Source organism: Sminthopsis crassicaudata, chromosome 2 (assembly GCF_048593235.1).
Source record: "Sminthopsis crassicaudata isolate SCR6 chromosome 2, ASM4859323v1, whole genome shotgun sequence".
NCBI classification, from domain to species: Eukaryota; Metazoa; Chordata; class Mammalia; order Dasyuromorphia; family Dasyuridae; genus Sminthopsis; species Sminthopsis crassicaudata.
This window is the reverse complement of record NC_133618.1, coordinates 674,887,140-674,911,720: the sequence shown is the minus strand read 5'-3', so window position 1 is coordinate 674,911,720 and position 24,581 is coordinate 674,887,140. Positions and strand designations below refer to the sequence as shown.

Sequence of the window (24,581 nt, the reverse complement as noted above, 5' to 3'; positions counted from 1 at the left end):
TTTCTTTCGGCTTCTAAAGAAAAGCCTTCACTGGGTTAGGGGAGCAGCCCCGCCGTGAGGGGCTGGCTGGCACCAGACTCCATCTTACTTTTGTCTAAAAACAAGGCCATCTGCTTCTCCAGGCACTCGGGACCACCACTGGCTGACTCATCTTCATATTTTAGCGGGATGGGCGTGTTGGGGTCAGCGGCGGGAAGGTCACTCTCTTTTTTGATGCTGCTGTCCACAGATTTTAAACCCTTGGGAAAAGAAGAGAATGCCGAGCATGCATTTAACCAGAAGGCTGACCCAATATGACCTGGAAGAGAAGACCTGAGCCCCTGGATGTGTGCACAGCCCCCTCCCCAAACAAGCCTGCCCTAGCTGAGGATTGCGTGTCACGGTTGTGAATCCACCTGCACCTCTACTGCATTCCTACTGTGCGCAGGCACAGTGCCGTGCACACAGACGCTCTTTCCTAACCCTGGGCGCAGGCACTCCCATTATTCCCACTGCCCAGGGTCCTCCAGCTAGCGTGCATCCTAGCCCCCCTCACACTGGTCAAGGACCCCACCTCCAGCCAGCTGGACTGCTGACCTCCAGCAAAAGACTGACCTCCAGAACGTAGCTGAGCACGAGCCGACAGCGCTCTTCGGTGTCATGGCAGACGGGGAACGCGCAGCTGGGCTACAAGAGGCAAAAGGGAGAGAGACCTTAACGCACCTGGGACAGAAGCACCAGAGCACTTCTCACCTCCCAGACACTCAAAATAAACCCGTAGAGGCCAGAGAACACGGACGGCCCTCGGGGGTGCGCTCGTCCTGGAGGGCGCAACTGGTTGCCAACAACTCTGAGGAGCTGGCCCCAGTCACGTGGCCAAATTCATTCAAGAGCACAACTGTCTTAATTAAACCTTCATCACTGTCAAGCCTTCAGACAGTTGTTTTACTAATGGGATTCCTTGTCAATACAAAAGGCTGATATGCAATTCTGCAATTTTTGAAAACAGAGGTCTAAAAAACTGAACGAACTTATGCGGTTGTCATTATAGTAACAGAGACTTCAAAATCTTTTGAGGAAAACAATGAATACTTTCAGTCTCTGCACTGTCATCTTGAATCATCTTTTAGCTCTTAAGAATAACCTACAGAGAAATGAAGACACTCAATTAGGGCTAGAAGATTGAGGGTCAAAAATATCGTGAGCATATTAATAGAACGTATGGGCCTGTGCTGACCTGTCCCTTCTGTATCCAATTTTCCTATCAATGACTTAATAAAAAAACGAAAGAAAGAAAGCACGTTGGACTCTTTCAGCTAACCCGAAGTCTGGAAGGAAAACACACTGGAAGACCAGAGTCCAGTAAACCAAGATGAGTCAAAGGAAATAAGAAAATAATATTTAATATTAAATAACAAGTATGGATAAAGAGGCTAAGTTCTGAACTTCAGATCGAAAAAACCCCCAAGTTGACCCAACTTCCCAGTGTGGATGGAATCCATGTGACCAATGACCCAGCAGTTCCTGTGAAAGGGTCAGCTGTGAGCCCCAGGGTTAAAGAGAACAACCAGGTAGCCCAAAGCAAGGCTGAATACCAGGCTGTAAAAGGAAGGAGGCAGGGTGCTGGCCCAGGCCCAGACCGGGAAAAAGTAAGGAGAACCGTCTGCAGAAGATGAACTGGGACAGGAGGGGAGGAGGAGCACCAGCTAAAGGAACTGGGGAGGTTTACTTCCAGATGAAATGTAATTGCATAACCCTAGGGGACGAGGAAGCTTTTCTTTAATTTTTTAAGTTACCCAGCTACCCCAGCAACTTTACTGCTCCATCCCTCTGTCAATGGCTCACTCTGATCTGATGAATGGACTTGTATTTCTCTGGCACCGACAATTCTCCCACAGACTTAATCACAGCCACGGCTTTCTTGTCATCGGGAGGGTCGGAGCTCGCCCCGTAGGACCCGTTCTCGTCACTGTCCGGCATCTCCTCCTCTTCCTCGCTGTAACTTTCGTCAGAGTTCTCATTTAAAGGAGACTCTGAACTTCCTTCCTTTTTAGGTTCATCCAATTGAAAGAGCTCTGAAAGCATGTAATTGGCCGAAGCAATAATCTTATCAAAAAAGAAACAAGGAGAAATGTGTGAGTGACTAGTTTGAAATGGATCCCTGGCAGGTTGGGAGGGCTCTTAATCAGGCTAATTGCCAACACGGTTATGGGTTCAAACCAAGTTTTGAGGGAAACATCCAAGGCCCATATAGGCTCCCACACAGTCAGCCCCTGGCCTTTCAGGGTGATTAGAAGCCCTCCAATTCAAGGATGGATGACAAAGCTCTGAGAAAGACCAGAACCTAATTAAAGGCTCTCGCCAAAAGACTGAGAAAGTTTTACCGAAAGGGAAGCCCTCCACACCAAGAATGTATCAGCTCTTCAAAATAACTTGTTACCGATTTAACTGAGGATGTTTAAAAAAATCCCCAAATATGTCTCAAGATGAGAAAGACTCCCTGTCTACGCTGGAGTAGTGACAAACACATGCCCGTATCTGTCAGACATTGTCCGTTTTAAGGTGCGGCAAAGTTAGCCCATTTCCTGCATAAAGTGGAGATAATTCCTACAACACCTTGTTAATGGCTTAAGGTCCCCTTTTTCATCCCCCACAGGGGAGAGAACTTTGTAAAAAACCACACACACACACACGCACGCACGCTGTGATTGGCTCTACCCTTAGCCCCTGAATTGCTCTTCTTAATTCAACTGGAAAGGTCCCCAAGGGAGAAGAAAGATCTAATGAGAGTCCAACCTGAACAAATGTCATTTTGCTTAGTTCTGGAAAGTGAGCAGGAAATGCCGCCCATCCTTGGAAGTCTGATCTGCTCTCCAGTCTAATCTCTCCCCTCTCAGCACTTATTTACAAACACAGACTGCCCGCCAAAGGCCACGGTAACAGGGAGCAGTCTGACCACTATGAGGCTCAGCGATTGGTGAGAAATCAGAATAAAAGACAAAAATGCCCCATTTCACCCACTGAAACAAGCAGTTCCACTACCCCAAGATGAGACACTGAGGCTGGTAAGACTCGATGTGGCCTGAGGATGCCTGGTGAACCTGTCCCATCAGAATACTTTAGCCCCCAAGTACCTGAATGATTCAGACCAACTGGGACAAAGAATGGCCTTAAGGTAGGGGGTTACAAAGGAGCTGCCTCCCTGGCCCGCATCTTCCCTACACAGGGCGGAGCTGCTGAGAATGCTCCACAGAAACCTAAAGCCCTGAAACTTGTCCAGGATATCTCCAGCGACCTCCCAACCCAGAGTTCTGAAGGCACCAGACTTCCCTTCAAAATCAATTATAAAGCATATATGAAATAGGACTTACTTGAGGGTGTCTTCCCTTGTCCAGTAACTTCAGACAATTAAGAAGCAGTGTTCTGATTGTTCCATAGTGTTTCTTATTTTGATTTTTCTTCATCATCATATTGCAAGCAACCCTACAAAAGAAAACACCCATCCACACATACATTTTTGGTAAAGTTCCTTCCATGGGGACCTCCCCCACCCTCATTGTCTGCCCTACTTGCCCTCTGCTCACTTGTAAAGCAGGATGGCCACTGGCACCGTGAAGGGATTCTGGTATTTGTCTTCAGTCTCTTCACAAAGGGTGGTGAGGTCGTAGAGTTTGACGATGTCGCTGCCGCTGGCTGCAAGAGAACCCAAAGCTTGGTAAGGCTCTGCTGCCCGCAGGGCGGTGTCCACCCGAGCATGCGCCATCTCCGACAGCGCTTACCTTTAAACAGCCAATAGGTGTGCCCTTCTTTGGTGCAGTTGGATTTCAGGAACGACAAAATGTTCTGTGCAATATCTTTTATCACTTTTGTAGAGAAATTGGAATTTTCCAAATTGGGAATCTCTTCTGTTTTGATCATTTCATATTTCTATCAAGATAAAGATGAAGGACGAGGTTTAGAAGAAAGCCTTGGCAGCAGGTATAGACTGTGTCTAGGTCCCAGGGCCGCCTTGAGGGAGGGGACACTTTTAGGGAACCACCGAGGAGTGCAGAAAATGGGGGAAAGAGGGGCAGCCAGAGGGAAGTCTCAACCTGCTCAAGATTTGCAGCCCCAAAGCCTCAGGTTCTTCCCTACTGGGTGATTCTGGGCAAAACCTTCACCTCAAGTTTTCTTGTCTGTACAATGGGACAATAATAGCTCCTCTGCTTGACTTCTAGCAACAGGAGGTTCTTAGTAAACACTAGAAACCAATGGCAACAAACTAAGCTCTATAATCCTCAGGATCTTCCAGAAAGGGTCACTCCATTTTATTGCTGCTTTAAAACAGCATCACAGCTAACTAAGTAAATATTCAAAACATTGAAGTTTCTACTTGAATATTACTTTTATTTACTAGAGATTTCCTTTCCTGAAACATCACTAAAACCCATGTCTCCTTTGGCATCACACTCCAACAGGCAATGAAAAAAAAGCAACATCTTACCATACCTGTACAATTCCATTTACGTGAAAACACATCACCAGCTCGGGTACGTTGCATATCAAATTGTCCAACCAATAATCAATTCCAGTTAGTACATTTATTGGTTTATTGTTATCCCTGAAAATAAACAATACTTGAGTTAGCTGAATAATTGGCAAGAGATGTCTCACAAAGACTCTAACCACCCCTAATCTCCAGCCTTCACCCCACTTTGATCATCAATAACTGTTTCTAGGTGAAATGCCCATTCCTGGAAGCCTGCCTTGTGTTGCATTTAGCAATGGGGCAGAGGAGGGCGTTTGCAGTTAACATCAGATGAAACATCACGGCAGAAATCCAGCCAGCCCCGGAAAAGTCTCACATGCAATCCAGGATGCCACAATCCGCGACCTCACAAGCACATCCTCACCTGCCTATACCAAAATGCAAGTTGGTTTGGCGGGTACTGTGGTTAAACACTCTCAGTTAACCAAGAAAAGTTCTCCAACAGTTACATGGGGAAGTCACTCTCCAATCAGCAATTAAACAACTATTTCACCCAAACTCTGAGATTTAGGTTCAACATCAACATGAGAAAGGTTTTTTTCTTCCCAGGGTCCCAGTCCCCAAAGACCCTGATGCTAAAAAGAGGGTTAAAGGCTTTTCACCATAGGCTAGAATACACTGGCTCCTTTTGGCAGCACCTTAAAGCAGGAAACATCAAAATAAAAAGAGGGAGCTACCATAATCCTCAGGGCCACAGAACAAATATATTCATTACAATAGTCATGCTGAAGACCCATACATTTGCAAGGCACTTTGCTGTTTCCAAAGTGCTTTGCCGTGCATGAATTTCTATGACTTTCACAGACTCTCTCAGTTACTCTGGTTACTCTTATTATCAAGTCCAGAAATCTGTTGGCTAATAAGTGGAGAAAACAAATTTCTTGGCAGCCCAGTGAATTTATCATAACTTCCTAACTTTCTTAACATAAGACATTAGAGCAAGTTTCACAATAATGCTGGGAATTATCCAGTAAAGGAAGGATGTGACTTTCAACATACCTGAGGCGTAAGCTAACAGCAGGATACCGTCCTCCCCCAAATATGGGCATGTTGGAGCCTACCAACATGTGTATATCTTCAAAAGTCCATAAGATATTCCGAACAAAATCATTCTTAAGGCCCTTGGTTTAAAAAATAAATAAAGAAAATTAGAAATTTTCACCTATTTTCACCATATTTTCACCTATGATCCACAGAAAGACTATGAAAGAAAAGATGAAGAAAAAAAGAACAAAGAAACTATACTATACAGTTACAGTAATTTAAATCACAGATGCTACAAAAAAAGCTATTTCTAGAAGTAAATGGACTTTTTTCCCTACTGATTCCAATTGAGATCAACTTTTAAATGATCAAGTAAATTGAGAATTAGGTCTTTCAGCTCAGATACCACAGAAAGCATACCTGACTGTTCTCACCGTCATTGAATAAAGTAGTCAGGTTTTGTTCTTTTGGGGCTGAGGCCACATGCCCCACTATATATGAGGGTTCAAGAGGCTCACTTCCCTGTGAAAAGTGCAAGGATAAGGAGTGATTCTGCTGTCATCATAAAAAAATCGCCTAATTTTCAAGTATACTAAGCCAAACATTCAAAATATAAAGCAGTATAAATCTCAAGGTTGTTTGGAGCCCCAACACCCCCATCAGGGCATCCTTACCCTGGGGAGCCGAACACCAGTACTCCACCACCACAGCTGCAATGATTCACACTGAAACTGCCCACATGAAAACAAGCCTGGGACTTCCTCAAGTTAGGGCTCTCTCCAAAGCTCACTTTTAAGGTCCTCTTCATTTTAATTAGCATTTTTGTTTTTTCATGGACCTGTTATTTTGACCCACAGGACAGAAGCAGAAGCTATGGCGGGAGAAGCCCACTCGCACCTGGGATGAAGAACAAAGTCCTTGCTCCCAGGACAGAGCTGGCCCGTGGCCTGCTTCCCTAGGAGGTGCCGATCAGTGCACTCCGTTCTGAATGTGGGTCTTTGCAGCTGGGTGTGCCCGGCCTCCACCTCACAGCCTCCCCACTCTGCCATATCTTCTTACCCACTCCCTCCCCCTCCCTCCCTCAGAGGCATAATAGATTATATTTGGGCACACTCTGTGTGCCTACAGCTTATCTGTAAAGGAGATGCTTGGAAAATAGAACCGTTTCCCACAATTGTTAAAACCTCAGGCTGGTTGAGGAAGACCCCTGAATACTATAGTTGAATTGTAATATGACTGCCCTGACATCTGGGTCTAGGACTCATGTGACATGAGGAGAAAAGAGAAAAGGAGAATTTTCCTTTCCTTCCAGGGGCAGATTCACTACCAGAACATTTGGAAAGGGGCTCATCTTTCCATTTCAGTCCCCTCTTGCTGGCCCCTGCCCAGAGCCCACGTACACCAGGTGCCGCAATGATGAGATTGCACACTTTCAGCGCTGCCCCTGCCCGCTATCCAACCTACGGCCTTCTCTCACAATGCCCTAAGCCCAATTCAGTCAGATTACTTATAAGAGGTACATAATGGCCAGTTCCTTAATTATAAATACTTATTCGTATTTTGAGAAGGGAATGCCAGGCTAATCGATATCTCTGGCTGATAGAATTTTTGGTAAAGCAGCACAGTGACACAAACTCCTTTAGCAGCATGAGATGCTTATGAGCTGAGGAGCCACCAGGCACTTGCTCCCTCAAATCCTCCCCATTTTCCACAGCTTCTTCCCTTCATTCATTTCTAAATCTCAAGTTTTGTTTTTGCTTTTAAGTTTTGTTATAAGGCACATCTCAAATGGGAATGGGAATTTCACTGCCATTGAGGAGGCAGAGAGGCCAGGGGTATATTAAGGGTCATTTGGAAGCAGGGAGTTATAAGGAGTTTGCCTATACTTGTCAAATAGTTCTAAGCTTACCTAAAATTTAAAAAAAAAAAGTAACACTTAGGAATGTTATTAAGTAAGGCATTTCCTTAAGATGCTTTATTTATATTGTTTAAAAAAAAAAATTCTACATTTTTTAAAAATAGTCTATTAGTTCACACACATAAGGTTCACCCACTATTTATAAATCTGACAAGGAAAACATTGCAACTGACAAACTAGAAGCACAAAAACTAAACTCTTGAGATTCTGAACTTCAAAATTAAACATCAATTGTTATAATCATTCTTCTTTTGATCCAAAGGTACTAGTGTGGACTAGGATAGATAATCTTCTGTGTTAATATCCAGGAGGCTTCATCAAAGACAGCTAATCAACACAGGAAAAATACCCTAACACTTCTGGAGCAATAAGATGACTGCATTTCTACATGTTCTTTAAAAAGGAAATATGACTAACTACTATACCCCATAATGCCACTGGACTAAATTATAGCATAGTTTAGAATTCATTAAGAATTGAAACACTATAATTACTTCCATCATACTTCAGTTAATAAGAGGATATAAAATGGCCAAATGCTATTAAATTTGTGATGAAATTTTTAAGAAAATGTTTACACTTATTCACTTAATTGTGTAGCCTTCAGTGTCTAAGTTTGTTAATACTATATACTGAGATGAAACAGTATACTCTATTATGACCACTTAGGGTAGCACTCTCCTGTTAGATAAGAACGAGAAAAGCATAAGATGAGGAGGGGCCTGGGGGAAACTCCACCTGAAAACAAGGTACCCTAAGCCTCAAGCCTGAGGATTCACCTTCTCCTGCCTTTAGCTCAGAAGGGAAGAGATATGGGCATATCAACTGCTTTAGCTGGGCCCCCAAGCAAGCCCAAAGATGGTCAGGCAAGTGATGAGTATGTTTGATGAGTCACTTCTTTTACCAAGCACCGCCTGTACGCTTAAAACAGAACTCAAACAATCCATAAAGTAGACAACTCACTACCCACAGATTTATCACTGCTATGAGTCCCATATGTGGTAGTGAATGCAAATAGTTTATAGTTTATGCAAATAAGAAAACAGGGGGAATACTATGCATTTCTTGGATCTGCACTCCATTTAGCCTCCATGGTAGCTCTGGGAGCCCAACAAATCAGGCTAAGTGGACCGAAGGGGCCTTGTTCCTTCCAGTCTACAGTCCCACTTGAGAGCTGTGCATCCTTCCCCGTGGCCCTCAGTTTTGAGGACTAAGGTGCTGGATGACTGACCTGATTAGACGTACTTGGATCATCAGAAACAGAAGGCGGCATCTCAAAAGGGGCGGGCCAGGAAGCCCCTTCTGTGTCATCATGTGTCTGATCCGGGCTGGGAGAGGCTCTTGGCTCTCCTGAAGATGGTACGGGCTGAGCGGCGCCATCACCATTGATGCTGAAACACAGAGGCAGATGCTAGAGGGCCACCATCCACAAAGGGTATCCGGCATGCTCATGGAACATCCCAAAGCCCCCAGTTTACAAGAATAAGACACTGGGCCAAGGACAAGGAGCTCAAAGTCAACTTGTAAAACTTTTTAGAAACACACAATGTCAGAGTTTAAATAAATACAATGCCATCTGTATCAAGACATCCTCCAGACTGCTTTAAGTCAGAGATTATCTATTTTCCCCCACAAAGTCCCAGACACAGGAAGAAGCCAGATGGCACCAAGTACCTGTAATATAAGAACTTGGAGAGAATTGCCTTCTGGTACCAATGCTCTTTGCTCTTCTTCTTCCGCTGCCATTTCTGATCGATGAGCCGCTGATAGAACTCCTTGAGCCATGTCCAATCTCCTGTCTGAGTAACATCAGAGGACATTAATCACATGCCCAAAACATCCAGTCAAAACAAGGGGTCACAGATCACTTCTTTAGAGGACAGGACAAAATGTCTATTCTTAAAAATCACAAATAATTTTAATATGTCCTTCCTGAAGCCAGTAATTTCAATAACTGCAAACTAATGTGAATGATAGACAAGCACACACACAGAACAGGGCATGGCATCAAGGAAGACAAAGATGTTTTGTCACTGGACAAAACACCAAAAAGCAGCTAAGAGATTGTAGTAGTTCAGCCTGACAAACTACATGGACACGACAGGAAATGGATCAGTATTCTTACAGTAATCTGCTCTGGACTATTTCAGGAAACCTTTTCTAACGGCATTTAATTTTAGTTATTTTCCCTCCATTAATTATTTCCAATTTATCCTGAAGTGTGTGTGTGTGTGTGTGTGTGTGTGTGTGTGTGTGTGTGTGTGTCACTCCCATTGGGTTACAATCTTCTCAGGGACAGGGACTGCCTTTGACCCCTTCTGCATCCCTGGTACTTAAAGTGTCTGGCACATAATAGATACTTTAAAAATTTGAGCAATTGGAGTCCTTTCATTATCCCAAACTGTTCATCTCTGCAAAGCTTTTAATATCATTATTGCCCTAGGCATATTTTAGCACTAGGTTATAGAATACGATATTAGAAGAATCGGTTACAAAATGAACAGATAAATGTGTGCCGAGAGCTCACATTCTAGGAAGGAGACATCACACATAGAAGAGGTTTCACATGGAAAGGCCCATGATCCTTTAGGTAGAGCAGCAAAGCAGATGAAGACAAATAGTGACAAACTAGCTGTGATAGGTTAACAGTGACTTGCAAGTAAATAGCAATAGTCAGTCAATATAGATTTATTGTCAGGCACTATGCTAAGCATTAGACATAAAATGAAAAATATGTATTTGAGTCTAAATTTAAAAATCATAAGTAACTACTGGACAGAAAAACCTCTATGTGAAGATTTAAAGCTGAAATAAGTCTCCATCTTCATATGAAGCTTCATCTAGTATAGTGATTTTCAAAGTGTATTCTGGGAGGCCCTGAGACCCTTTCAGGGGTCCATGAGGTTGATACTTTTCACAAGAATATTAAGACATTTAATTTCTAATATGGTTAATATTAAAGGCATAATCCTCATAAGAAAAAACTCTTCAAGGATCCTTAATAATTTTTAAAATGACAAAGAGTTCCCAAGACCAAAACTTTGAAGAATGAAGGAGACAGACTGGTCATATAGCAAGATTGAAAAACAGCAGAAGAAACTATCTAAATGCCATTCTGGTACTACCAAGATATTAAAAGTACAAAAGGAAGGCTTCAGAGCACTGGATGGACCACTCAGTAAAGAATTTATGGAAAAGGAAAAGCAAGAATTGCTAAGAATATGGCTGGAGAGGTTGTAATATGCCTCAATGAAGGGAGTCTACCCATAAAGATGCAATTATGGATCTTTCAAAGTATGTTTTGCCATAGCAAAATATTAGAGAATCAATAGATTTTTACAATACTGCAATTAATGCATCCTAGCAAATATTACATTTGAAAGCACATCAATAAACACAAAGATTATAGCTGGTTTTCCTATAAACAATTTACCTGGGACGATCTCATGAAGAGTTCCTGAATATCGAGTTCATCCAGAAGAAGAGTCCTTCCAATGCGATGGACAGCCATGCTGACATGGGACTTACTATAGGGGATCTTTAGGAGCTTTTTTATGTTCTTAGAAAAGAAAAACAAAACAAAAACAATAATGTAGCAAGAAAGAAGTCTTTGCTTTCATTCAGATTACAACAACTCAGTTGGGTTTCTGTCTGTACAAATAAATAAATACCTTCTATGAAAAGCTATATCTAAGACACCCAAGCTTTCAAAAGCAGAATCAAGGACTCATTATATGATATGCCATATTAATCATGTTCACATGTGCCTGTCTTTTTTTGTTTTAGTGTTGAAGTTTTCAAAACTGGTAAGAAATATGGGCTTGGAACTCTGGAGAAGTATACTTGAAACAAGGTGTTAACTCAATGGAATTGATGAGATGATGGTCCTCTAGTTCATATATATACTTAGTACTTAGTACAGTGATGTAATGGATCTCTAGTTCACACATAATTAGTATGCTGTAATGATGTAATTGTACTAAGATATATAAGGGCTGAAGCTGGAAATGATTCATTCTATCTTTGACCATCCTGGTGGCTCTCCTGCCTCCTCCGCTAAGACCAAGGACTCGGACTGGTCCCAAGATCCTCCAGAAAGCTAGCCTGAACATTACACTTAGATGAACCCTAAATCAAGGCTCTGCTTCCTACTGCAGTAAGATCTCCCCATTCCTAATGTCCTTGCCCATAGGGCAGACGAACCAGACAAACACCTAATCAACAAACTCTAAAGACTGACACGGGCAAGGAGACTAGCAATGGTAGGTACGTACTTCTGAATCAGATACCACGTCCACATCATTTCCAACAGAGTCAATGAAGTCATATGCCATGCCAAAGCTATCAGAGAGAAAGAAACCGTGGGTTAAAAAGGGAATACATAGATTAAAAAGGCACCACATAGAACAAGGCTTCCTAACTTGATATCCAAGAACCCTGTGGGTGGATTTCAGGGGTCCATGAGCTTGAGAGGGGAAAATAAGCCACATTCTTATTTTCATTGAGTTTTACCTGTGATTTATCATTTCCTTTCATTATAACTTTTAAAAAATGTATTCTAAAAGGGGCAAAAGGCATCAACAGACTGCCAGGGGGCCACCAGAAGATCTTAGGTGCAAAACAAAGTTAAGAACCCCTGCTGTAAGACACTTACTTTGGATGGAGCTTTAAAGCACTAAAATTACTCAATAATTATAATTACAAACTCATCAAACAGGATATCTGAAAAACATTTGGCAAAGGGCCTGGCATGTAGCAGTAGCTTAATAGTTTTTCCCCTTCTCCTAAAATTCTAAAATCCATTTTGTGGACAAGGAAGCAACCAATTAAAGAGACTAAGTTTTGATGTAGGGAAAAAACCAGCAGAGCCCCCATTTGGGGGTCTTTTAGTTTCATCAATGCAGCAATTACTGAATCACGTATGGTGCTCTCATCAGTGATACCGAGAGAAGTCTAAGAGTAAGTTGAGTATTTCATTATTCTGACTCAGCAATAATGTGGTAGCAAGATTCTTTGACTTAGAACCTAGAAATCTGGGTTCTAGTCTGGGCTTCTGTATTACCTATCTGTAACAACCCAGAACTCTCATTTAAGAGAAGATGGAGTCAGGAAGAAAACAAAATCAAGTCTTATTTCTGAGACTTATAAGCCCTGTGATCTTGGACAGCTCATTTAATCCCCAAGCCTCAGTTTCTCCACTGTAAAATGAAGGTCCTGGATTAAATCACCTCCTATTCTGCTTTTTGGACACAGGGAACTGATGTTAGATAAAGAAATGAATGCATTAACTAGTCCATGTGGGAAAATCAAGGATTTAAGGATTTTGAGAACTGTCCCCCTTCAGCAATTTCAAGAATAGCCAAGTGCTATAAAGGATGTGGTTCCAATAAATGATTCAATTAAAAAAAAAAAAAAAAAAAAAAAGATGTTGCATTTAGCTTCCAAATAAGATTTGTCAGCATTCCAGTCAGTCTTTCTCCAGTATCTTAAGCATTAACATATGCAGGACCATACCTAATAGCAAAATGACTTTCTAGGCTTAACTGGAGCCCCTCCCAATGCAGCTTCTCCAGGGAGAGGCTCACAGGATTTAGACAAGAAGGGACCTCAGAGATCCTTTATTTCCTAGTCTAATTTTTTCCTTTTCTCCCAGAGAGGATGAATGGCACTGTTCAGGATGGTGCCTGCATCTGCACTTGAGGCTTCAGCTTCACTGGTTCAACAACAACAACAAAAAAACAATCCTCTAGATAGGAGTCTTTCATATAAGTGAGGACTCCAAAGATAAGGGCTGGATCAGAATCCTGGCTTTATATGACCACTATGGGTCTGTTTCTTCATCTCTGGATTAAGAGGCTGAGCCAAACGATCTACTTCCCTTCAAATTCTCAACTGAGGAGTTTATGAAGATAAAATAAACATGAAATATTTTAGGAAGCCTTCGATCCAACCCACAAGTTTACAGCATTCAAACTTCTCAACACAAGGGACTGAATTCCTGGATGAGTCATCAGAGCCTCACACCTCGTGGCCAGGTCCCCACCCTCTCTATCACAAGACCACTTAAGGGCAATAAGCTGATGAATGGCTCCAGATTCCTCAGCTGGATTCAGCTGATGGCAGATTCAGCATTTGTCAGAAGACATCTACTAACTGGCAGGCTGATGGGAGACTAGGAAGCTGTATGACAGAAAAGGCATAGGACCGAAAGTTAGAGCATCAACCTCAACCTTCCGACTTACTACCCTTATATCTTAGGGAAATCTACCTCTCTGGGCCTCAGCTGGGTCCTGTAAAGTGAGGGAGCTGGACCAGCTACCACTTTAAATAACCTGCTAACTTTAAATATCATTCCATGACCAGCAATTCCTTATGAATGCAGAATTTTTAACCAACGCTAACATGTATCTGCAAAGATGTGTGACTGTAAAGCATGTCACTGTATGTCTATGTACACGCCCCAACCTCTACTCATTTTAACTTCCAAGCATCATGCAAACATCAGCTCATTTACCTGATTATTCAAAGAGAGAAGGTGTATATTTACAAATAACCAGTGGCTAAGAGAGAGGTTGAGGGCAGGACTCTCAGCATTTCCTAAGAGCCAAAGTTTTTCAAAAGGATTAGAACTCAGATGAGGAAGAACCATCTGGAAATTCTCTGGATGGTAAACTAATGATAATTGACACTTTTGATAAATACTTTTTTTAAAAAGGGCCAGAGATTTAGCATCATCTTTGCTTCCAGGTTTACTGATATACTAAGTGTAGCAAAAAGATCAGAGGCAGGCAAATTCATGCTCACACAGGGATGCTGGCTCACCTTGAAAAGGGCTTACTCCTCTTACTGTTGCCCAGAATGGTGGTTCCTGCTGGGCCAAGTTTGGCACTTTCCCGTAGCCAGTTGGCAGGTGGAAGCTTTAAGTCTGTTTTCTCCTCTAGGCGGGCAAAGGCAGCTCGGGGAGGGGCAGAGGAGTACTTTACCACGGCTCGACTCTTCACTTCATTGCCTCCCAGTAACACCGACCCCTGTCCCGCAAAAGAACATCACTTACATCTTTCCCAGAACTATAGACTTTTTTCTAATTGGGCTATTAAAAGGAACCAAAAATTATTTACCATTATTTCGAGAAAAAGATCATCACAACTTTTATAAAGAATAAATTCATCCCATATAGCTTAATATCAGTTAATTCTTGCTTATAGAGAAATTTGTTTATGGTGGTCCTTTATGCCTATTAATTTCAACATAACACAACTATGTGTTATATTATAATTAAAATTGTATTTTAGCCTTTAGCTTACAACTGACTGATCCACATAAGCTACTTTTTGGATTGCCCTAAATAAAATGTGATGGGCACGTAGATGGCATAGGGGATAGAGAATCAAAGATTCATTTTGGCAAATTCAAATCCAGCCTCAAACACTTAATGGTTGTGAGATACTGGGCACAGAAGAAATAAAATGTAGGACAAGCCATAAGTAATTTACATAATCAAGGAAGGGTTTTGGTTTAGTCATTTCTGTGGGTGGTAAGGTTTCAACCTGTAAGTTTAATCTGCATTTAAGGCAGACTGGCAGAAGCACTCTTCCCTCCTTGTGCCTCCTGCCCTTCGTGCCCACCCAGTCAGGGCCAACCACCCTCTTGCTTCACTGGGGCTAGGGCAAGACGGAAGTCTTCAGCCTCCTTCCTACTTCTGTAGTGGGTCTTGCCCTTGCAGGCCTATCATCTGGGCTGAAGTTGAGCTTTCTTACTTGTAAGCGTTGCTTCCCCCAAAAAGAATGCAGCTCTACTCATGTTTGTATTCTCACCATTCAGCAGTGCTGGGCATGTGGTGAACACTTAATAAAGTCATTGCCCTGCTGCATAGAAAAAGCCATCTGCATCCAGATAAAAAAAAGAAGTGGGGAGACTGGCCATAAATGAACACTTGCTATGTTCACTTCTTTTTTCTGTTTTTATTTTCTCTTCCATGGTTTCTCCCTTTTGTTCTGATATTTCCCAATATGATTCATAAAGCAAAGCACGTTAAAAATAAAGAAGAAAAAAAAAAAAAAAAAAAAAAGACACTTTGGGTTGGATTCACTCCGACCTCGACCTTGCACTCCAAGCTCATTCCCCAAGTCCCCTCCATGTTCAGTCTTCTCTGCGGCTCAGCTAGCCCCATAGGGGGTGGTCCCCGGACCAAAAGCAGCACCTTGGCCCTGCTGCTAATTAAAGGGGAGATCTTCAGCAGCTTATTCAAATCTCTCCGGGCCGTTTCCTCGTTTGTAAAATGTGACCTGTAGGGCCCCGTCCACAATCGACTCCCAGACTATATGGAGTCTAGGGAACCCATGACCCTGAAAAAGCTGTTTCTGAAAACAAAATGACCATGAGCTGTTCTTAACCTCTGAGTGTTTATCTGACAAATGGGGCTATGTATCCCATATAAAAGATTCACAGGTGTGAGAGCAGCCCCAGAGCAGAACAAAAGAGCCGACTGGTCCTCAGAGGACCTCTGGTTGCAAACTGATTCTTTGTGGGAGACTTTGCCTACCACCTGTCACTTCTCATTGGCCTTGGAGGCTTACCTCCCCCACCTGGTTTGTCCCGAGTAAGGGAGAGAGGTCAGGATGGGGAAGGTGGAGGAAGATCCCTGGGGGGGAGGTAAGTTTCCAAAACTAGGCTCGCCCATTGAACCTCACAGGCTCCCTTACTCCAGGGATCTAAATTTACACGACCTGACTGACCCTTTCTGACCTTTCCAGTTTTCTCACCATTTGTGGCCTTCCACAAACTCTGCAATCCGGAGACTCTAAGCCATCTCCCGACTCCGCTCCTTTGCTCAGAATGTTTGCCAGTCCCACCTTCTCTTTCTAGACCCCCTGGCTTTCTTCAATTCACTTTAACCCTCACTAGGGGAGGCCTCTCTTGCTGTGCCTCCTTCCCCACTTTCCAGACTCCGGATATCACATATGTTCCTAAGGGCGTCCACAGAGAACCCCTCACTGGGAGGGGGGATGTTTTCCCTTCGTACCCCTGCTGTCTGTGCCTGTTCTCAGAGGCCAACGGCTTGAGGAAGGTGCCATGCAAGTGACCTGCCGTGAGGGAGCCCGTGCAGTCCCTGCTCTGGGGGGCGGGTGACAGGGGATGGCTCTGGCTGCAGTGGGAGACCTCGGGTCTCCCCCAGACCAGGCCCTGAGAATCTGACTGGCTAACAGCGCCCCGGACGGGGGCTCTGCTGAGACTCCCCCGGGGAGGAGTCTCATGGACACGAGAGGCCTGGCCGGGTTTAAGCCCAGACCGGGCTCCCGGGCCTCCCGTAACGCCGGGGCACGCAGCAGCTCCCCCGCCGTGAGCACAATACCGCAAACATGGCACGTTCCGTTCCCGACTTGACTCGGACATCCCGTGAGCGATCGCGGCACAAAGAGCCCTCGGGTTCCGACCAGCTCGCAGCCCTCGAGCGGGCACACCGGCCCGGGAGGGCGGGCAGCTGCTTCCACAACCACCCCGCCTCCCCCCGAGGTCACCGCAGCGGGCCGGGCAGGTCCGGTGGCCCAGGGACTCTCTCCGGCAGCTTCCTCAGCCGCCCCGCGGGGCTCTACGCGGCCCAAGGGCCGGACGGACCCTCCCGAGCCAGCCGGGCCGGCCCCCCTCGGTTCCAGACTAGGAACCTGGCGCCCGGGGGTCCAGCCGCCGCCCCAGCTCCACCTCCGCGACCTGCTTCCAGAGGCCCAGCCCGGACTCCCGCGGGGAGGGTTCGGCCGTGCCCGGCCCCTCAGGGTTACCTGCGGCCCCGGCTCCTCTGCAGCCTCTCCCGGGAGGACGCTCAGCCCGCTGGGCCCCGGGGCTGCCTCGGCGCCCGCCTCCCTGGGCTCCGCCATGGCGCCGCCGCCGCAGGCCCGGCCCCGGCCCGGCCCCGGCCTCCCTCCGGAAAGGGCGGAAGGAGGGACCCTCCGCCGCCTCGGCAGCGACTCCCACTGCTCCTCACGGGCCACTTCCGCCCCTGGCCGGAAGGAAGGAAGAAAGAACGACCGCACGGGAGGCGGAAGTGCATCCCTGCGAAATCTCGCGAGCGCTTCTCTTATCTTCCTCTGGGCATGCGCTGGCTTCCCTGCTCTGAGGAGCAGCCATGCCTTTACTTCGGAACCTAGCTTGCGCATGCTCTTGCTCCCCAGCGGCAGATGATCTCACGAGATTTACAGCTCCTTGCGTCGTCGTTCTTTTATCTTCCCCGTCCTGCCTTGCCCCTCCCCCTCTCCGTCTAGCCGTCTGGAGGCGTGGCTGGAAGATGGCCCAGCTTCCCCATTTCCCTGATGAGGAAAACTGAGATCCACGGAACCTGGTGTGAGGTTCCGGTGTGAGGTCGCTCATTTTAAGAGGCTCGTGGTGCAGAGGGGCTGAGAGAACTGAAGTCTACGACCACAGTCAGGAAGTTCGCTGTGGAGCTGGGACCCGAACAGGGGTTGCCCTTCCGGTCTCCCACGTTGGGCAGGGAGAGGAGCTGAGTCCCTTTCTAGGAGGCCGTGGGACATGGGCCTTCATTCATTCTACGAGCACTTATGGAGCACCTGCTGTGTGCACAGTACTATGTTCTTATACTAGGCCAGAGAGGGCGCCCTCTCCCGTAGGACCAAATAACCTTAGACTAGCCACTTGACCTCTCGAGCCTGTTCCCCAGCCCTGTTAACATAAAAGAGGGCGTGTCAGAGTTGCCCCTTCTTGAACTAGAGAGTGGTTGTGGGTGATCCCCTAAGTCCTTCCCAGAGAAGCGCTTCTTCTCTAGTGATCTGGGGGGAGGGGCGCATCATTGTCTCCGGTTTAGGACTGTGAATGAGCAGTAAGTGCATCTGGGGAAAGTTCCAGAGCCTCGAAATCCCTCTGATGGCGCTAATTCTGAACCAGGCCTGCTAGAGAGCCCTACGGCAGAGAAGCTCCCACACCTGTGCTACAAACTATACCTAGGGCAGCAAGGGATACAAAGTGAAGGCAGGTGGATACAAAGTGACACAAAGTGAAGGCAGGTTGTGATACAAAGTGACACAAAGTGAAGGCAGGTTGTGATACAAAGTGACACAAAGTGAAGGCAGGTGGATAGAAAGTGATACAAAGTGAAGGCAGGTTTGTGATACAAAGTGATACAAAGTGAAGGCAGGTGGATAGAAAGTGATACAAAGTGAAGGCAGGTTTGTGATACAAAGTGACACAAAGTGAAGGCAGGTGGATAGAAAGTGATACAAAGTAAAGGCAGGTTTGTGATACAAAGTGATACAAAGTGAAGGCAGGTAGATACAAAGTGACACAAAGTAAAGGCCTATTGTGATTCAAAGTGATACAAAGTGAAGGCAGGTTGTGATACAAAGTGAAGGCAGGTGGATACAAAGTGACACAAAGTAAAGGCCTCTTGTGATTCAAAGTGATACAAAGTGAAGGCAGGTTGTGATACAAAGTGAAGGCAGGTGGATACAAAGTGACACAAAGTGAAGGCAGGTTGTGATACAAAGTAACAGGAGGACACTAAGGTGCGGAGTAGGGAAGGGTGTCTCCAGCATGAAGGAAAACATCTGGAGCTTAACCAGCTCCACCCTGGGCTCTACTCTAGAATTATGCATTTGGTTTAAAAGCTCACACTCTCTGGGAGGGAGGACTCACAAACTGACCCTCTGACTGAGGGATGACAGGCCTGCGGGACCTAAACTTGGATCTGGGGCTAAGAAGACAATGCTTTAGCTTAGAGGACAAAGGTCAGGCCCAAGATTGTAGCGGGCCTTCCCCTCCTTATCGAGGAGAGCCTTGGTGAAAAGGTGGGGTCTGGCCTCCTGGGGCCAGGGAAAGAGGAAGAAGGGGAGACGGGGAAGGGGGGGGGAGGTGTCCTTGGTGATGGGGAGTAGGCCAGCAGGTGGTCCAGGGTCCTAAGATCTCCCTATCCCCTCACTGTAAACCAGAAACCACAAGTTTTCTGTGATGACCAACAAACGGATATTTTGTATGTCCTTCCTGAAGTTTAATTGATCATTTAAATGTAATAGGGATTCTGCACTTGCCTGATTTCTCCAGATGGCGTTTTCCATGAGGAAGACTAGGGTTCTGGACACCAGGAGCCTGGAGAATGGGGCAGATGTGGCAATCTCCATTGGCCTGTTGTATGTTGGGAGTAATCTTTTTTCCACTGGCTTCGTCTTCAAAACTACTGATTGACTTTATGCAAGTCACATAACTAGTCTCTGCTCCTCAGATTTCCTGATCAGCAAAATGAAGTTGGAGGCTTGGATTTAGTGACCTCTGCCCTTTTAACTCCACGTCTATGACCCTGTGAAATTTCCTAATAATCATAGTCCTTTCTCTCTTCACCTGGTTCTTGGACCCTTAAATCCTAAAGACGATTTCCTTATTGTCAATGACTTTTTAAACAAGAAACAAGTTGGAACCTCTGTGGATATACATTCATTGAAGACAGGAAAGCCCAAGAGCCATGGGATGGGAAGATGCTGCTTTGATGGCTTAGTAAATGCTCCTGTAGGCACAGCTGGGGGAATCTTATTGATTTCTCAGTCAGGGTCCTGGGCCTGCCTTCAAAGAGGCTAATGAATCATTTTGCTATTCGCATTCATCACATGGCCTCCATGTGGAGTTAGCAATGGGGAGGTGGGGGTGGGGAGATGCCATCCCCCAGGACAGGGGCTCTTATTCCCAAAATCTGATGCTAGAATCGTGTTCCAGACTTTGAAAACCTACCTTACCCCTTTATCTCGGGCGTTCCTGTGATGAAGTCAATACAAGGCAAGGTAGAACCAGAAGGTACTTCTGGCTGAATCCAGGAAAGGGCCTCCTGTCCACCATTTTTAACCTTTGTGTTTACAAGCATTACATTCAGCAATGGGAGCCAGAAGCCAAGGATGTGACCACCCATGGGCATTCCCCTGCCCACAAGCTACACTGCAAAAGTGTCCAAGCTCAGGTCTTTTCCCCAAATAATTGCTCTCATTTTCATAAGAACAAAGGGGCAGTCGTGCACATCTGGCAGGCTTTCAGACTTCTGGATCTAACATCCCTTCTCCTCTTGTCTAGCAGCACTTTGTAAAAGCACTTGGCTTTGTCTTTATGACAACTTTTATTCTTTTAACAGTGAGAAGGAAAGAGCACAGGAAAAAAGTCTAAAAGGAAATTACTCTTGGAAAAGGACTTCTGGTTATTTACCCACAAAATCAATCCAATGGCCTAGGGATGTCCAAGGCTATAACCGACCCACGTCAAACAGGAGAAGACTTATAAGAGAGGAGGAATCTGCTCTTACTGCCTGGTGACTGCTATTCCTATGCCTTCTTGACCCAGGCTTACAGGTCTTTGTGGACCAGGCTGCCCGCTCCTAGCATGACTGAATCCATGATGGAACTATCCATTAGAGACTCCATTTTGGATCCATGTACCCCCACCCCCAATTTTTCTCTGAAGTGTGACCTTTCTCCCTGGGAACTCTATTGTATATTTCTCTCCCTTCCAGTGTGCTCTTGCTCTCTCACTCCTTCCCACCCCATTCATTACTATCCCATGTGAAGTTTTGGCTGGTTAAGGCTCTAGATGTGGGATCACATATTCTTGAAAGGCATTAAATTAATGTAAGATCCTCTGGTCCTTGGACAGAAACTGTTACCATGATCAAAGCCTCAGTGATTTCTTGATTTTATTCCATGGTAATGGGAACCATGTGCAAGAGTAGATTTTGGTAACAACCTTCAGAAATCATTTAGTCTACAGGCAAACAGGGGACTTGCCATTGACTGGAAAGACTAATGTCTGTTCTACTTTAAGATTTTTAATATAAATAGAGATAACAGAAGATTTTTTGGAAAAACCCTCCTCTTCCCTCAGCCATCATAGTTTTCTAGAGTTTGGCAGCTCTTTCCAAAGGCTCACTCTACCCCATGGGACATGATGTCTGAGGCAGGCTTTGTGGGGTATGACTTAAAGGGAATGAGGAAATCTGCTTTCCCCCATTTTTCCTCCCATTCAAATGTTCTGTTTAGCCTGGAGGAGGAGCAGATACTATTTCTCCTTAACCGCAGTGGGAATTAATTGTTCTGTTTAGCACTCTAAGGAGTGGGGCCTGAGGGATCAGGGAAAGTATGGCCTTAGGTGAGCCTTCTAGAGAGACTGGGAGATTTGTGAGTTGGAAGGGAGTCCAAACTGCTTGATCTCTTGCCTGAAGGGAGTAAGGGGCAAAATTCTGATTCATTCAGGCCCTCCAGCACTTAAAGGACAGCCCTGGGGGTGGATCAGGCAGACTTTTATGGCAAGAATCCTTCTTCTTTTCTTTTTTTCTTTTTTGCTTTGGAATCAAGTAAAGCATCAAGAGAGGTACTTGAAATTTTTTTTAGTTATTTATTTTCAAATTGTGTACTTTTAAAATTTCCCTTGAGATTACATGTAAAATCATTTTTAACATCTGTTTACTTTGAGTTCCAGATTCTCTCCCTTCCTCTCTTACTACCTCCACCTCCCTCACTAAGAAGGTACATGTGAAGTTATGCAAAATATTTCCATAAAAGTCATGTTGTGAAACAAAACATGTCCTTCCCTCAAAAAAAAAAAAAAATCCTCAAATAAAATAAAATTTAAAAGATATCTTCCAAACTCTCTTCAGACACCGTCAGTTCCTCCCTCTCCCCCCGGAAATGGATATAATTTTTCATCATAAGTCCCTCAGAGTAGTCTTAAATCATTATATTGCTGAGAATTAGCAAAGTCATTCACAGCTGATCATCTTATATTATGGCTGTTACTTTATACAAAGTACATTTCACTTTGCATGGAAATCTTTCCAAGTTTAAAAAAAAAAAACCAAAACATCCTGCTTATTATTTCTTATATAGCAATAGAGTTCCATCATAATCACATGTTGTTCAGCCATTCCCCAGTTGATGGGCAGTTACTCTACAATTTCCAATTCTTTGCCTCCGGAAAAGAGCTGTTATAAATATTACATATACATATATATATATATATATATATAAAACATATGTGTTCTTTCCCTTTAAAAAAAGCTTTCTGGGAATACATGCCTAGAAATGGGATTGTTAGATCAAAGAGTATGTATGGATTTGTAGCCCTTTGAGCAGAGTTCCAAATTGCTCTTCAGAATGGTTGAATCCTTTCACAATTCCACCAACAATGCATCAATGTCTCATTTTCCCCACATTCCTCTAGCATTTGTTATTTTCCTTTTCTGTCCTATTAGCCAATCTAATAGGTAGGAGATAGTACCTCAGAATTGTTTTAATTTGCATTTCTCCAAATAATAGGGAGTATTTTTTAAATGACTATAAATAGCTTGATTACCTCATCTGAAAATTGTTCATATCTTTTGATTATTTATCAATTAGGGAATGACTCATATTTTTAAAATAAATTCAACATAGTTTCCCATATGCTTGAGAAATGAGATCTTTATCAGAGAAAGTTGCTTCAAAATTCTTTTCATAGTTATTATTGCTACCTTTATTTACCCCCATTTATCCTATTCCCTCTCTCTATTCACCCTGTTCCTCCTCAAAAGTATTTTGCTTCTGACTACCCCTTCCTCCAATATTCCTTCTCTTCTATCCCCGTACCCCTTCTTAGATCCCCTTCCTCTTCTACTTTCCTGCAGTGAGATAGAATTTTAGCTCCAATTAAGTGTGTATGCCATTCCCTCTTTGAGCCAATTCGGATGAGAATAAAGTTCTCATTCCCCTTCATCACCCTGCCCCCTTTCCCCTCCACTGTAAAAGCTTTTTATTGACTCATGTGTTATCTCATTCTAGCTCTCCCTTTTCCTTTTTCCCAGTACATTTTTCTCTCACTCCTTATTTTCATTATTTAAGATATTATCCCTTCATATTTAGTTGAGCATTGAATAGCAATCTACAGTAAATTTTGTGAAACATTCCTTGTTAAATCTGCAAAACTTGTATTTAGAGATAATGGTGTGTTTTGCTCATTTACCTGGGACTGGATAAAATCATGTCACATCAACTATTTTGAAACTTTTCCCTGTCTAACATTGGGGAATGAGAAGGACAGCAATTATGCTCACAGGGACCCCATTTGACTATTAAGGATCGGGAGTATGGACAATGTCTCTATGGCAAATTTTTCAAAATTTGAAAGTGTAATGGGAAGATGTGTGTGCAGACTGCCATTATAGAACCCAGGACCCAAGGAAGGGCTGATGCTAAGAAGCAACAAGACATAGAACCATAACTTTACAATATGGAGGAACCAACCCAAACTTAGCCTGGGGCTGCATGGATTCTGTCATTGTGGGCATGGGGGAAATCTCCATTTTGCAGCAATCCAAGATATATGAAATAGTATGCCATAAAGTCTGGAGAGATACGGAGTAGAAATTGGAGAGTTTTCTCAAAAGTTTTCAAGGGCTGGTTATGAGCTCGTGCTATTTCTTGTTGGCAAAATTAGAGACATATGTATTTACATACAGCTATTATATGCATGTGTATATATGTATGTTTCTCCCTACACACACACAGATCTATCCCTTATCTCACCTGTTTTGCAGGGAACAAAGTGAGTCAATTATTGACATTTCCATGGTTTCCTGAGTCAAAGCATGAGGCAAAAAGACTTTGCAGAGAGCATGGCCCAAATTGTAGCTAGGTCCTTAGGAGAAGACATGTTTCACTGTGTCTGTGAGGGCTTGCTAAGACCTTTGGATTTTCAGTCTTGGGGTTCAGATTGTGTGGTACGGAAATGGTGAGGGGTCCCCATTTAATAAAAAAGCTGGAGAGAGCTCTAGAGAAAAGCAAAGTTTATTGTACATTCTCACAAGAAGGGCGTCCCACTCTTTGAGTAGACTATAGAAGAGAGGAAGCGCCTCCTGTGGGCAGGACAGCACCTTTAATCCCTAACGCAAAACGCCCCCTCCCACCACTGACCCTCATCCTCATTGGCTGAGAGTCTTACATTCTAATCGGGAGATCTACGCATGAAATTGAACTTGACCAATAAGTACATAGTTGCCCATATTTGGATGAAATAGGGAGATGATATCATAGGAGGGGAAGGCAATGCCCTTTGCTCGAACTTCAGAGTCCTTCGGGCCTACTCGAACTCTGAAGTAGATGAAGCCTTACTCGATTTTCACAACTGTCTTGAAAGATCTCACCTCATCTCATTCAAGATCCTTGT

The 24,581-nt window shown here is 44.2% G+C and overlaps 1 protein-coding gene across 1 annotated transcript in view; it reads right to left on the bottom strand.

Annotated features, from left to right (window-relative positions):
- The window catches only part of EDRF1 (erythroid differentiation regulatory factor 1), a 31,381-nt gene extending 13,794 nt beyond the window's left edge, over positions 1–17,587 (bottom strand). Inside the window, exons 1-15 of the mRNA XM_074297133.1 lie at positions 17,186–17,587; positions 14,232–14,437; positions 11,684–11,750; positions 10,843–10,968; positions 9,084–9,208; positions 8,641–8,800; positions 5,912–6,013; positions 5,507–5,628; positions 4,468–4,579; positions 3,759–3,906; positions 3,564–3,672; positions 3,351–3,462; positions 1,825–2,085; positions 595–666; positions 89–239 (exon numbers count right to left, since the gene is read on the bottom strand). Coding sequence (XP_074153234.1) covers positions 89–239; positions 595–666; positions 1,825–2,085; positions 3,351–3,462; positions 3,564–3,672; positions 3,759–3,906; positions 4,468–4,579; positions 5,507–5,628; positions 5,912–6,013; positions 8,641–8,800; positions 9,084–9,208; positions 10,843–10,968; positions 11,684–11,750; positions 14,232–14,437; positions 17,186–17,560 — 2,248 coding nt within the window. The 5' untranslated portion in view covers positions 17,561–17,587. The remainder of the gene's footprint in view (positions 1–88; positions 240–594; positions 667–1,824; positions 2,086–3,350; positions 3,463–3,563; positions 3,673–3,758; positions 3,907–4,467; positions 4,580–5,506; positions 5,629–5,911; positions 6,014–8,640; positions 8,801–9,083; positions 9,209–10,842; positions 10,969–11,683; positions 11,751–14,231; positions 14,438–17,185) is intronic.
- Between the last annotated feature and the right edge of the window lie 6,994 nt (positions 17,588–24,581).